The following is a 15,000-nucleotide window of genomic DNA, read 5'->3' on the forward strand; positions in this document are numbered from 1 at the left end:
ATAACACAAGACGATCTGGACACCAGATCTCAAACGAGTAGTCCACGTACAGTTACGTTACGAGCTGTTGAGCAGGTAAGGCTTCAAGCATTTTCCATCTGGCTGGATTTTCTCTTCTCTAATTAGTGGATTAGTAGCAGCTGTGGTGCCACATTGCACTTTTGTGGACATTTCAGTCGAGATCACTTTTGTCAAATTTGAACATTTATTATACATGCGGCATAATACATAGCATATGAATTTTGGCGGTGTGCTCTGTCCGGGGGGCCCCCTGCCTTCCACCGACCTGGAAAGCGCGTTAGCAGGGGGAGGCAATCTAGGTGTTCCCCCCCTCTGGGCCGCTTGGCCCAGAGAGCCAGGAAGGGGGAACGGCATCTAGCCCCCTGCCTCAATGACGATCAGAGTGGGCCGCGATCGGGAAGACGCTCGGAGGTAACTCAGCCCACTAAGACCGTCAAAGAGAGCCACAGGGGGACTGCTGTACATTATAGTCCCTGGCCTCCACGGGCCGACGCTTCGTGGGTTCCGAGGGAGATACAGCCTAGTGTCTCTGCCTCCATGGCGACCGGAGGGACTGCTGGATGGCCATTCGGAGACGTTTCGGCCCACGGTCACCACGGAGAGCCACAGAGACCAGCTAGCGGCTACTCTGGCATCCACTAGCCGACGCTAGTGGAATACCTGACAAACCTACCCCGGACAGAGAGCAACGATGACAACAGATGACATCGGCATACGCAGGAGGAGCAGGGGAGGAGGTGGGGCGAGCATGCAATGCACAACCAGCAGTAATGCAAGCGCGAACAATGACATGTTTTGACAGCTTAAATACATGCGCTCTAGTGAGCTGACCAATGCTATGACAGCTACAGTCAGCTGGTGCTGGCGTCATGCGTGACGATTAACCTCTGCTGACTACCCCGGCCGTGACGTACGTGCCTCGCCTGAATTTGCGTCGTTGACTTCATTTTTGTGGACCAATACCAACCAACCGAGTGAGCGAGCTACAAAAAAAACAGCCTACAGTACCAGTTTCTCACTGTTTCGCCCATTAAGTACATGTTCAAACGAGCATGAACCTTCTGGTGAATTCTGAAGCTCCCGTTGGCATTGATGCAGGGGGGCGTGGCCTAAGCACCCTCCTACTGCAAAGCCAGTGGAAAAAACTAAAGTGTTGAGTCGAGTTGAGGTAGTGCTGTGGAAAATCGACTTTAGTAATAGCCGACAGTCAGAGCATTAGCCCGTGAGTGTGTGTGTGTGTGTGTGTGTGTGTGTGTGTGTGTGTGTGTGTGTGTGTGTGTGTGAGAGATGATTCTGTTTTCTCTGTTTCCTTCCCTTAACGTTCCTACTGCATACTGTTCAATACAATTATTAATGCTGCCCTTTTCAGAATGAGCTGTCAGACTACGCAGGTGCAGGCAGAGTGTGTGTGTGTGTGTGTGTGTGTGTGTGTGTGTGTGTGTGTGCGTGTGTGTGTGCACGCGTGTATGCAAATACATGACTAAAAAACAAGTCAGTGATTGTCCTGCCTGTCTTATAAACCGCGAACCGTCCACCAAATAAGGTCAAAGCTACGTTCGTCACACCAAGTTAGTGAAAGTTCACGTGCTACAACCTTCTTGAGGAGATTAGGACTGGTGGCCTCAGTTAAGGACCAGCAGTTTCTTAAAGAAGAGAAGACTGGAGCACCCAGATCATCTGTAAGAAAACTCCTATATACTCCTCACTTGGGAGGAGCCTGTTGCTCATAGGCTAGATGACAAGAGGGAGGAGTCAGTCAAATTAGCCCATACCCTACCACATAATCAAATCAAAGTTCATTTGTATAGCACATTTCATACACAGAGGCAACACAATGCGCTTTACAGAGAGCAATGGGAGGGTGGGCATTGGTCCCACCCCTACATATTTGCGAGGGAAGTAAAAAAAAAACAGTTTCACTCAGGGGCCAAAAAAGTGAGCTGTAAAAAGTGTTCCCTGACCTCTTTCAACGAGACGATCGAGCAAGCTCTTGGAAAATGTTTGTCTATTGGCACAAAATCTGCATATCTTACACACTATACTGTACAAATACACAGGTAGGCTAAATCAAAATTGTAGTTATACAAATACTACAAAATCAACCGTTATCATCATATATGTAAACCAAATTATCACAATATATAAATAGAGTGGCATTACCACAATAGTATCCAAATACACCAGCAAATATACAATCATCCTAAATAAGATTGTTTTCCCCGTTCAAACCTAGGGGCTCCACTGAGTTTAATGAATGTATCCAGGAAGTCTCTCTTCTGAGTAGTCTATTTATGATGTCTGCAGCTGTGGGGGAGGGCAGTCTTCTCAATGCCCCAGCGTTGTTCTGATACTCACACTTTTAACAGCTCGTTTTGCTTTTGCTTGTCCTACATGGTCGAGTTTATGTAGGACAAACAGAACGAGCACATGAAGTCAGAATGAACACAAAGCTGCAATACCCAATAACGACATGGACCACTGTGTGAGTGCTAACCACTATGTTACAGTAGTACTAACCACTATGTTACAGTAGTACTAACCACTATGTTACAGTAGTAATAACCACTATGTTAGTACTAACCACTATGTTAGTACTAACCACTATGTTACAGTAGTACTAACCACTATGTTACAGTAGTACTAACCACAATGTTAGTACTAACCTCTATGTTAGTACTAACCACTATGTTACAGTAGTACTAACCACTATGTTAGTACTGACCACTATGTTACAGTAGTACTAACCACTATGTTAGTATTAACCACTATACCATACCATACCATACCATTTTATTTATAGAGCACATTTAAAAACAACAAAGTTGACCAAAGTGCTGTACAAGTCAAACAACAATAATACACAAAGAACACATAGTAAAACATATGCAGTATGTCACATGAAAAAGGACAAGTCTCTTAGGCCATGTCAGGAAAACGCCAAAGAATATAAGTGAGTTTTGAGGCGTGATTTAAACACCTGCAGAGTGGGGGCCTGTCTAACATGCAGGGGTAGCTCGTTCCAGAGCTTAGGGGCTGCCACTGCGAAAGCCCGATCCCCCCTGAGCTTCAGCCTGGATTTGGGGACAACCAGGAGAAGCTGATCAGAGGACCTGAGGGACCTTGAAGGAGCATAGGGTTCCAGCAGTTCTGAGAGGTAGATGGGTGCCAAGCCATTTAGGCACTTAAAAGTAAACAGCAAGATTTTAAAATCAATCCTAAAACGCACAGGAAGCCAGTGGAGCGAAGCCAGTACCGGGGTAATGTGCTCTTGCTTACGTGTACCAGTTAGCAGGCGAGCGGCAGCGCTCTGGACTAACTGCAGGCGAGAGAGAGAGGCCTGACTGACACCAACATACAAAGCATTGCAGTAATCGAGACGAGAAGTCATAAAAGCATGTATTACATGTTCAAAAACACAGCGTGATAAAAAAGGTTTGACCTTGGACAGCCTCCTGAGCTGGAAAAAACTCTTTCCTACTACGGCATTAATTTGTTTGTCCATCTTTAGGTCACAGTCAATTTTCACCCCTAAATTAGTGGCAGTTGGCTTCACAAAATGTTTAAAAGGGCCTAGATCAGCAGGAGGAAACACATGGGCATTGCTGGGACCAAACACCATGACTTCGGTTTTACTGTCATTAAAACATAAAACGTTTAAAGCTAACCATGCTTTGACATCTTCCAGGCATGCCAACAACAGTTTTAAAGAGTCAGGGTTGTTTTGTTTCAAGGGCAGGTAGATTTGACAATCATCTGCATAACAGTGGAAGGAGACTCCATGTTTCCTGAAAATAGATCCTAGGGGGAGTAGATACAACATAAATAAAATTGGTCCAAGAATTGAGCCCTGGGGCACCCCGCTAGGGAGAGATGCAGTGGCGGATACAGCGTCGCCCAGGCTAACACAAAAGCTTCTCTCTGAGAGGTATGACCTGAAAAACTCCAGAGCTGAACCTTTGATGCCAACCCAGTGCTCCAGGCGGGAGAGCAGAATATTGTGATCCACTGTGTCGAAAGCGGCAGTAAGATCCAACAGTACAAGAAAAAGAGAGTCACCAGAGTCCGTAGCCCGAAATATATCATTAAAAATCCTTAGGAGTGCAGTCTCTGTACTGTGCAGCGCTTTATACCCAGACTGGAACACTTCCAAAATACCATGTGTGTTCAAAAACGACATCAGTTGACCGAGTACAATTTTCTCCAGAACTTTGGAAAGAAACGGGAGCTTGGAGATTGGCCTGAAATTGGAAAGGACAGAGGCGTCCAGGTTAGGCTTTTTGATCAGCGGTTGCACTACAGCATGTTTAAAATGTACTGGTACATCTCCTGCGAGGCTGTGATTCATAATGTTCTGGACATCTGGTCCTATAGCCCTGCTGGCCTCTTTGACAAGCCGAGGGGGAAGGACATCTAAGGGGGAGCCTGAGGGCTTCATAATGGAAATTATTTCCTCTAGCTGGGAAAGAGACACAGGCTCAAATTGGCTAAAAGTAGCCAGGCAGGTGACAAAAATAGAGGGGTCGTGTGTTGGGGTGGAGATGCTGGCTCTGATGTTGGCTACCTTATCAGTAAAAAACTGCAGAAAGAGCTCACATGTTTCAGAGGAAGCTTCAAGGCGGACTGACTGGGGGACATCAAGAATGTCATTAATAGTTTTAAACAGAACCTGAGGCTTGTGGCAGTTGATTAAAATGATATCAGACAAATGTTTCGTTTTTTCAACTTTGACAATTTGCTGATATCTACGCCAGCTGTCCCTCAGAATGTCAAAAGATACATGCAGCTTGTCCTTTTTCCACTGACGTTCAGCCCTCCTGCATTCTCGCCGCGCTTCCCGTGTGCTGTCGTTCAACCAGGGCTCGGGTTTAGGTTTGGAGCGCCTGGTTTTCAGAGGAGCGACAGAGTCCAGGATTTGCAGACAGGTGGAGTCAAACTGAGAGGTTAACTCCTCCGCGTTAACACACACGGGGCTGACTGGGCCGGGTAGAGTAGCGCTGGTAAACGCAGACGAGAAGCGAACAGCAGTGGAAGGGTTCAACATACGGCAGCGACGGGCCGGTGCAGATGGTTTGTCGATATCACATGGGAGAGATACATCAAATAAAACAGGCATATGATGTGAGAAAAATGCACCACAAACTTCGATGTTAAAAATGGATAGACCATAAGATAGGACAAGATCGAGTGTGTGCCCGCGCTCTTGTGTGGGATCAGTCACCGACTGCACAAGATCAAATGAGTCAACAAGATTTAAAAAGTCTCTAGCCAATGGCTTGGAGGGACAGCACACATGTATGTTCATGTCTCCCAGAATTAAAAAGTGGTCATATTTAGGCATTATTTCAGCCAGGAAGTCAGAGAAGTCAGTGATGAAATGCTTGTTGTATTTCGGAGGACGGTATATCACCGCACACAGTACAGGGAGAGAGCGACCCAGCTCGAACATGTTCAGCTCAAAGCTGGAGAATGAGAGCGAAGACAGTTGTCTACAGTCAAAGTATTGTTTATAGACTATGTTACAGTAGTACTAACCACTATGTTACAGTAGTACTAACCACTATGTTAGTACTAACCACTATGTTAGTACTAACCACTATGTTACAGTAGTACTAACCACTATGTTACAGTAGTACTAACCACTATGTTAGTACTAACCACTATGTTACAGTAGTACTAACCACTATGTTACAGTAGTACTAACCACTATGTTACAGTAGTACTAACCACTATGTTAGTGCTGCCCTCTATGTTAGTGTTATTTGAATAATATTGTGATAATGTGACTATTTATATTGTGATAATGAGGTTTCCATACAGTATATGATGGCAATGGTTGACTTTTCTAGTGTATCGTATGGTGACTATTTTGATTTAGCATACTGTGTATTTGTCTAGTGGAAGATATGCTGATTGTGTGTGTTAATGTGGTAGGGTATGGGCTAATTTGACTCACTCCTCCCCCCTGTCATCTAGCCTATGAGCAACAGGCTCCAATCAAGTGAGGAGTATATATGAGCTGTCAAACCCACGTGCTGTATTCACTCTGAAGAAGACACTTGTCGAAACGTAAATGGGTGATCTTGTGCACCGTTAAAACCAGCTCAGTGGCCTTGTGGTTAGAGTGCCCCCCCCTGAGATCGAGAGGTTGTGGGTTCGATCCCCGGCCGAGTCATACCAAAAACTATTTAAAAAATGTTACCCAATACTTCCCTGCTTGGCACTCAGCATCAAGGGCTGGATTGGGGGTAAATCCCTGAGGCATACTAGCGTCATGTCCAGGGGGTGGACTTGCACATCAAGCTGCCTCACGCTGAGGAGTCAGGAGATGGGCTCCTGCCCTGTGGGCCACTAGGCTCCAGAACCAGAGTGGCCAGGTCACGAAATCATACTGACCATTCACGGTCGTCATGGCAACCGTGCCCCCCCAGCCGCTACCCGCTCAGCTCATCAGCCCCTCGCCCAGGAGAAGCAGCGGACGCCGTTCGGCTAACGAGCCGCGGCTCCCGGAGGCCCCGGCGAAGACAGCAGACAGCAGCCAGGGGACTCGGTGAGTAGGAGGAGAGTTGGGTTCGCTGTTCAAACTTGTTGTTGATATTTTTGGCTAACGAGAACCTTCTTTTCTGCCCACGTCTCCAGGGGGCTGTTTCACAAAGCTGGCTACCCGAGTCAGCCAGACGTCTGCACAAAGGAAAACCCAGAAAGCTTTTTTTTTTTTTTTTTTTTTACTTCAGTCCATGTTCAAGATTTGAAGAGTTTCCAGGTTTTACTAATTGCAAAAGTCAGGCTTACTCAGTTAGGCTGCGTGCACACTATGGGTATTTTTAAAATGCGCTGTGGATTTCGGCAGCTTATTTTCCATTCAAAGCTATGGGAAAAGATCCAAATGTGGGCGGATATTGAAATGCGCTGAGCATTTGCGCTGTGCGCTGGCCAGAGCGGATTCCTGAAGTTGAAAATAGTTCAACTTTCTGAGAAATCCGCGATGACGTGGAGCGTATTTTTATCAGACGACCGATCACGACGGAGGTGGGTTAGCAGGCACGGAGGATATCGTGAACCCATCGAGTCCGACCAACTCTCTCCTCTTCAGCCTCTAAATAGGCTACAGCCAGAGCAATCTTTCTACTTTTTGACATGACGGTAAAAGCCAAAGAGTTGCAAAGTGCAAGTAAATAATGTAACGGTTGGTTACAAGAAAAAACGTAAGGTAGCCTACAATGTATCGAACTTGGGTAGCGTCAAGAATGTTGTTATGGAAACGAAATACACTTAAATCTCTTTTTCAACACAAAATCCTCTCTGGGTAACTTATCCGCTACATACAATATCCGCAGTGTTCACACAGCCTTAGCCAGCTCTGTGAAACACCCCCCAGGTCTGAGTTCTTGTTTTCTATAAGGTCAGTGCAGTCAGTGTGTTCCAGGTGATTGTATATTTGCTGCTGTGATCCCCGGAGCCGAGCAGACGAACCCCTCAGGGACAGAGTCAGCGCGGCTGAGCAGCTCCGTTTGACCTTCTTTTTCCCTGGTTGCCATGTTTCCTAAATAAACGCACCAAGGCGCTTCCCTGCTCCCTGTCTAGACCTCCACCCTGCCCTCCCTCACGGTGTTCCACAGCACACACACACACACACACACACACACACACACACACACACAGACTCACTCACACACAGACTCACACACACACAGACTCACACACACACAGACTCACACACACACACTCTCACACACACACACTCACTCACTCTCTCACACACACACACAGACTACCTCACACACACACACACGCACAGACTCACTCACGCACACGCACACACACACTCACACACATACTCACACACAGACTCTCTCTCACACACACACACGGTACCCATAGACTCTCACACACGGTACGTCACGTACACACACACACACACACACACACACACACACACATACCTGGATGAGCTCCTGCTGCTCCAGATCCCACTTCTTGACTCCGTTGTCTCTGGACCCGCTGAACAGCACCCCTCCGTGGACGGCCAGGCACTCGATGCCGTCGTAGTGGGGCGGCTCAAAGTTGTGGGCGGGGCCTATGTTTCCCTGCACGCCCTCCGCCACGTCGAACACCTGTCGGGGGAGGAAGAGGAAGTCGACGGTCAAACAGTCGTTCGGGCACAGGTGAGTATCGACTCTCCCCCGGACGCTGGGAACACGCGTGTGTGTGTGTGTGTGTGTGTGAGGCTGCCGCAGCCAATCACATCTGCTCTCTGTCACGGTGGATGGAAGTCTTTGTGCATTCGGAAAATACAAAATGTGTGTGTGTGCATGCGCGTGTAGGTGTTTGTACGGTGTATGTAGGTGTGTTTACTTTATACTACATTACAGTCATTTAGCAGACGCTTTTATCCAAAGCGACTTACAACAATTGTATTTAACGTAGGAAAAGCCAGAACTCATAAGTGCATCTTCTTTCTAAAATAAGTGACTAAGAGCATAATCTAGTGTTCAAGGCAAAGTGAAGAATAGCAAACTAAAAATACAATAGGTGCTAAAGAGGGAGGATCGTGGTAGTACTTCTTGAAGAGATGAGTTTTGAGCCTGCGGTCAAAGATGGGCAGCAACAGCAACTCTGCTATCTTTATGCCAGTGGACAGTTCATCCCACCACTGCGGGGCTAGGACAGAGAAGAGCCGTGACCGTGTCGATCGACCGCAGAGGCCTCGGAGTGACGGGGCCACCAGTCGCCCCGAGGTAGCAGAGTGTAGCGGTCGGGAGCAGGTGCGGGGTTTGACCATGGCCTGGAGGTAGGAGTGAGCTGTTCCTTTCATTGCCCTGTAGCTAGTACCAGAGCTTTAAACTAGATGCAAGCCGCTACAGGGAGCCAATGTAGGGAACAGGGAAGAGAAGTTGTGTGGGTAAGCAGCTTTCTGGACAAGTTCCAGGGGTTTAATGGCTGACCCCGGGGCCCCAGTGAGGAGGGAGTTGCAGTAGTCCAGGCGGGAGATGACCAGGGCCTGGATGAATCCTCCCGATGTAGTAGAGCATGAATCTGCAGGAGCGTGTGACGGATGTGACATGTGCAAAGAACGACAGTTGGTCAGTTCCGGTCAGGTCCCCAATTCCTCGCAGTCAGCGTCACCACTGTGTCTTCTATGGTGATGGCCAGGTCCCTGTGCGGGCAGCCCTTCCCCGGGAAGAACAACAGCTGTGTGTGTGTGTGTGTGTGTGTGTGTGTATGTGTGTGTGTGTGTGTGTACCTTGACGTAGTGGTCCTTGGAGCCAGTGATGACCTGGTCTCTTCCCAGCAGAGACTGGCCCACCGTCAGACACATGACTGAACCAATGTGACCCGTCAGCTTCCCCCCTGCCTGCATCCTGGAGAGAGAGAGAGAGAGAGAGAGAGAGGGAGGGGAAGGGAGAGAGAGAGAGAGAGAGAGAGAGAGAGAGAGGGAGAGAGAGAGAGAGAGAGAGAGGGAGAGAGAGAGAGAGAGGGAGTGAGAGGGAGAGAGAGAGAGGGAGAGAGAGGGAGAGAGAGAGAGGGAGAGCGGGAGGGATCGAGAGGAGGATGGAGGGAGGGAGGAACAGAGGAGGAATAGACAGAAAGAGATCAAAACCCTTAACCAGCTGTTCCAACCTGCTGTCAAATGTGTCATACAGTGTGTGTGTGTGTGTGTTTGCTCGTGTGTGAGTATGTGTGTGTGTGTGTGTGTGAATGATCGTGTGTGTGTGTGTGTGTGTGTGTGTGTGTGAGTGTGAGTGTATGTGCGAATGCGTGTCTGTGTGTGTGTGAGTGTGTGTGTGTGTGTGTGTGTGTGTGTGTGTGTGTGTGTGTGTGTGATGAGTGCGTGTCTGTGTGCGTGTCTGTGTGCGTGTCTGTGTGAGTGTGTGTGTGTCTGTGTGTGTGTGTGTGTATTTGCTTGTGTGAGTATGTGTGTGAGTGTGTGTGTGTGTGAGTGCGTGTGTGTGTGAGTGCGTGTATGTGTGAGTGCGTGTATGTGTGAGTGTGTGTGAGTGTGTATGAGTGTGTATGAGTGCGTGTGTGTGTATGAGTGAGTGTGTGTCAGTGTGTGTGAGTGTGTGTGTGTGTGTGTGTGTGTGTATGAGTGTGTATGAGTGCGTGTGTGTGTATGAGTGAGTGTGTGTGAGTGTGTGTGAGTGTGTGTGTGTGTGTGTGTGTGTGTGAGTGTGTGTGTTACCTGTTGAGGTCCCAGGTGCGTACGGTGTTCCCTGCGGCGGCGTAGAGAACGGTTCCTGAGGGGTTGAGGGCGATCTGGTTGATCTGGTTCTCCCCCTGCGCCAGCGTGATGGAGCGCGTGGTCGTCCCCGTGCACACGTCGCCCGACACCACCTGACCCGACGACCTGCGGGGCGACGGCATGGGGTGATGGCGTCCACCGACGGAGGGAAGGGGTGGACTCTTTGACAAACTCTGCACCGTGATTGGATAGAGAGAGGTGGCGGAGGGGGGGGGGCGAGGCAACGGGGGGCGGGGTACTCACGTGAGCGTGCGGACACACTTGGCGGAGTCGCGGATGTCCCACACCTTGATGTAGGAGGTGGAGACGGAGAAGACCAGGCAGGAGGACGAGCAGTACTTGACGGAGACCACGTTGTTGGGGTGGCCCTTCAGAGTGACGATCTCCTGGCCCGTCACCAGGTTCCACATCTTGCAGGTGCGGTCTACAGAGGGGCAGAGGGGAGGGTCAGGGGACGGGGTCAGGGGCGGGTCCTGCGCCTACGGTACGTCTTCACGGCCGGGCGTCATGGCCGCCACGTCGTTAGCGGGATCCGAGCTAATCTAGGGCCAAGTTTCTTCCTGCTAGCGTTGATCTGACCGATTCTTGATCTGCGCCTGGAGCCGTGAACGACGCACTCTGGTGGCGTCTAAACTAGCCCCGCCCCCCCACGCCCCAGTCCGGTCTCACGGCCGGCGCCGCGGTCCGAGGTACCTTTGGATCCGGTGAAGAGCAGCTCGTCCGTGGCGTCCACGCAGAGGACGGGTTTGGAGTGGCCGTCCGCCACGGCGACACACTGCAGGGGCGCCGTCCGGCCCCCCTTCACGCCTCCCGTGGGACTGATCACCCCCCTGAGGGACACACACACACCCCGTCACACACACTGACAGAGATCCCCCACACACACACACACACACACCCACCCACCCTGTCACACACACTGACAGAGATCCCCCCCACACACACAAACACACACACACACTGACACTCACACTGACAGAGATCCCCCCCCCCCCCCACACACACACACACACACTGACACAGAGACCCCCCCCCCCCACACACACACACACACACACACACACACACACACACACTGACAGAGATCCCCCACACACACACACCCACCCTGTCACACAAACTGACAGAGATCCCCCCCCACACACACAAACACACACACACACTGACACAGAGACCCCCCCCCCCCCCCCCCACACACACACACACACACACACACACACAGACACAGAGACCCCCCCCCCACACACACACTCCTCAGCTCTACCATGCCCCCTGCTGGTAAAAATGGGTCACACTGGAGAGTGTAGCTCCGAGCATCTTCAACTGGCAAACCAGCACACACACACGCACACGCACACACACACGCGCACACACACACACACACACACACACACACACACACATTGCTTTAAATCACTGCAGCAGTTATCCTAGCTGTTGTTTTCCCAAAGGCCAACTGTGCTTCTACCTCCCTCCCTCCATCCCTCCCTCCTCCTCCTCCTCTTCTTTGGGGGCGGGGGGCTCAATTAGACCACCGCCTCAGGGAACACTGGCGGGGAAAACAGCCTCCCCCCTCCAAAAAAACTTTGCTCTCGTCCTCTTTTCCTCTGGATGGAGGGATGAAAAGAAAATGGGTCTCTGGAGGACTTAATCAGACTAGGGTGACTGGAACACCTCACTGGGAGGAGAGAGAGAGAGAGAGAGAGAGCAGGAGAGAGGGAGAGAGAGGAGAAGAGAGGGGGAGAGAGAGAGCAGAAGAGAGGGAGAGAGAGCAGAAGAGAGGGAGAGAGAGGAGAAGAGAGGGGGAGAGAGAGAGCAGGAGAGAGGGAGAGAGAGCAGCAGAGAGGGAGAGAGAGGAGAAGAGAGGGGGAGAGAGAGAGCAGGAGAGAGGGAGAGAGAGCAGAAGAGAGGGAGAGAGAGGAGAAGAGAGGGGGAGAGAGAGAGCAGGAGAGAGGGAGAGAGAGGAGAAGAGAGAGAGAGGAGAAGAGAGGGGGAGAGAGAGAGCAGGAGAGAGGGAGAGAGAGGAGAAGAGAGAGAGAGAGGAGCAGGAGAGAGAGGAGAAAGGCAAGTGTGGGGACAAGGAACTGGTGATTAAACACAAAACCGGGACGGATGAGTCCCTCTAGAGAGAGAGAGAGAGAGAGAGAAAGAGAGAGATGGAGAGAGAGAAAGAGGGAGAGGGAAAGAGAGAGAGATGGAGAGAGCGAGAGAGAGAGAGATGTAAATAAAACAGATAAAGGAGGGAGGGTTTGACCTTGATGCTACAGTAGTTCTCCTCTTCCTGATTCATATAGATTCTATACTGAATAAACTTCACCGTCACTAACATGACCTTCTCCTGCGCTAACATGACCTTCTCCTGCGCTAACATGACCTTCTCCTGCGCTAACATGACCTTCTCCTGCGCTAACATGACCTTCTCCTGCGCCAACATGATCTTCTCCTGCGCTAACATGATCTTCTCCTGCGCTAACATGACCTTCTCCTGCGCTAACATGACCTTCTCATGCACTAACATGACCTTCACCTGCGCTAACATGACCTTCTCCTGCGCTAACATGACCTTCTCCTGTGCTAACATGACCTTCTCCTGCGCTAACATGACCTTCTCCTGCGCCAACATGATCTTCTCCTGCGCTAACATGATCTTCTCCTGCGCTAACATGACCTTCTCATGCGCTAACATGACCTTCTCATGCACTAACATGACCTTCTCCTGTGCTAACATGACCTTCTCCTGCGCTAACATGACCTTCTCCTGTGCTAACATGACCTTCTCATGCGCTAACATGACCTTCTCCTGCGCTAACATGACCTTCTCCTGCGCCAACATGATCTTCTCCTGCGCCAACATGATCTTCTCCTGCGCTAACATGACCTTCTCCTGCGCTAACATGACCTTCTCCTGCGCTAACATGACCTTCTCCTGCGCTAACATGACCTTCTCCTGTGCTAACATGACCTTCTCCTGCGCTAACATGACCTTCTCCTGCGCTAACATGACCTTCTCCTGCGCTAACATGACCTTCTCATGCGCTAACATGACCTTATCCTGCGCTAACATGACCTTCACCTGCGCTAACATGACCTTCTCCTGCGCTAACATGACCTTCTCATGCGCTAACATGACCTTCTCCTGTGCTAACATGACCTTCTCCTGCGCTAACATGACCTTCTCCTGCGCTAACATGACCTTCTCATGCGCTAACATGACCTTCTCCTGTGCTAACATGACCTTCTCATGCGCTAACATGACCTTCTCCTGCGCTAACAGCAGCATTCACGCTCACACACAGACACGCAAACTAACACAAGCACACACAAGTCCCCCGCCACCCCCCCCCCCCCCCCCCCCCACCAGGCCAACCCTTTGTGGATGTCCATGGTTCAAAGATGGCCGTCAAAACTGCGTCACCCGCTCTCCACAGCGATGTGAAGAGGAGAGAGGAGGAAGCCGCATGCATGTATGTCTGTCCGCACACAACCAAACACAAACCAACTTCCACGGAATTTAAAACGGTGGGGTTAAAATAATGATGACGGTGATGGTCACAGCATCGAAGCACAACAGCAGCCCGCAACTCAAAAATACACAACAACAACAACAACAACAACACCACCACATCCTATGACATCATCCATGCAGCATCTCCACCAATCGAGAGTGAGCTTGCGTTGTAGTCGCTCGCCTCGTGGGCCAATCCCGGTTCAGTCCGAGGCAAAGGGGCTGGGTTTGAGGGGGGAAGTGGGTGTGTCACATCTTGACTCCTACATCTACTGTGGCCCGATTCCATTCCAAAGCAAGGGAGCGGTGGGATTGGAACTGGGCCGGTGGTAGACAGAGCAGGCTCTGGGAGGGAGGTATAGATGTGACAACCCTGCAGCGTGATTCATGGATAAAGTGAGTTAAGTGGGGGGAGGGGGGGGGGGTTTGGACGAACCTTACTGCGACGGAGGAGGGCGTGGCACTCGGACCGATCTCAATCCACCCTCACTGGTTGGAGTTTGCGTGGACTCTGACCAATCAGTGATGTTCTTGGTTGTCATCCCTGAGATATATATATATATATATAATCCAATTTCAGCCAATTCGGTGTGGTTGGACCTTTATTCAAAACATGACATAACTAAAAACTATAAAAAGAACAAAACGCTACATTAATCCCATTCTAGGAGTTTTTGAATGGCTGCTAATGGACCCTGTCACACTGGCTGGTCCTGTCTCTGCATTAGCACCTGTTAATGGAGGTTCTAATGTTTCCCCCGGAGAGGGAAATGGAAAGAGAAGACGATGGTGAGAGCACGAGAGGGAGGGAGGGAGAGAGAGAGAGAGACAGAGAGAGAGAGAGAGAGAGAGAGAGAGAGAGAGGGGGGGGGGGGGGGAGTTTTTCTGGTGCATCTAATAATCAGCTTAGTTCGGCCCCCGCAGGGGTGTTGAAGTGAGCAACACCGTCAATAACACCCAGCACCCTCCAGGCTGGTCACTCCTGCTCACTCCTCACTCCGCCCGGCTCAAGTACTTTGTTTTGGTTTTGCTTGTTTGCTTGTTTGCTTGTTTGCTTGTTTCTTGCTTGGTTCTCTCTCTCTCTATCTCCCCCCCTCTCTTTCTTTCTATCCCCTGTTCATGTTTCTTCCATGTTTTGATTATGTTCATCCACACCAACACGTTGGTTTGCGTATCTCATGGTGGCTTTAGTACGAGGAGCCAGGTCCGCTGTGACGGCCCTCCAGAGCAGCGA

General features: G+C 50.1%; 1 protein-coding gene across 1 annotated transcript in view; it reads right to left on the reverse strand.

Moving 5' to 3' along the window:
• Positions 1-15,000, reverse strand: part of kif21b (kinesin family member 21B) — a gene marked incomplete at both ends in the record, with an annotated part of 83,600 nt that overhangs the window by 6,312 nt on the left and 62,288 nt on the right. The window contains 5 exons of the mRNA XM_084445755.1: positions 7,962-8,132; positions 9,263-9,380; positions 10,202-10,366; positions 10,505-10,685; positions 10,955-11,091. Of these exons, the coding sequence (XP_084301881.1) occupies positions 7,962-8,132; positions 9,263-9,380; positions 10,202-10,366; positions 10,505-10,685; positions 10,955-11,091 (772 nt within the window). The remainder of the gene's footprint in view (positions 1-7,961; positions 8,133-9,262; positions 9,381-10,201; positions 10,367-10,504; positions 10,686-10,954; positions 11,092-15,000) is intronic.

This window comes from Borostomias antarcticus (assembly GCF_949987555.1).
Source record: "Borostomias antarcticus genome assembly, chromosome: 11".
NCBI classification, from domain to species: domain Eukaryota; kingdom Metazoa; phylum Chordata; class Actinopteri; order Stomiiformes; family Stomiidae; genus Borostomias; species Borostomias antarcticus.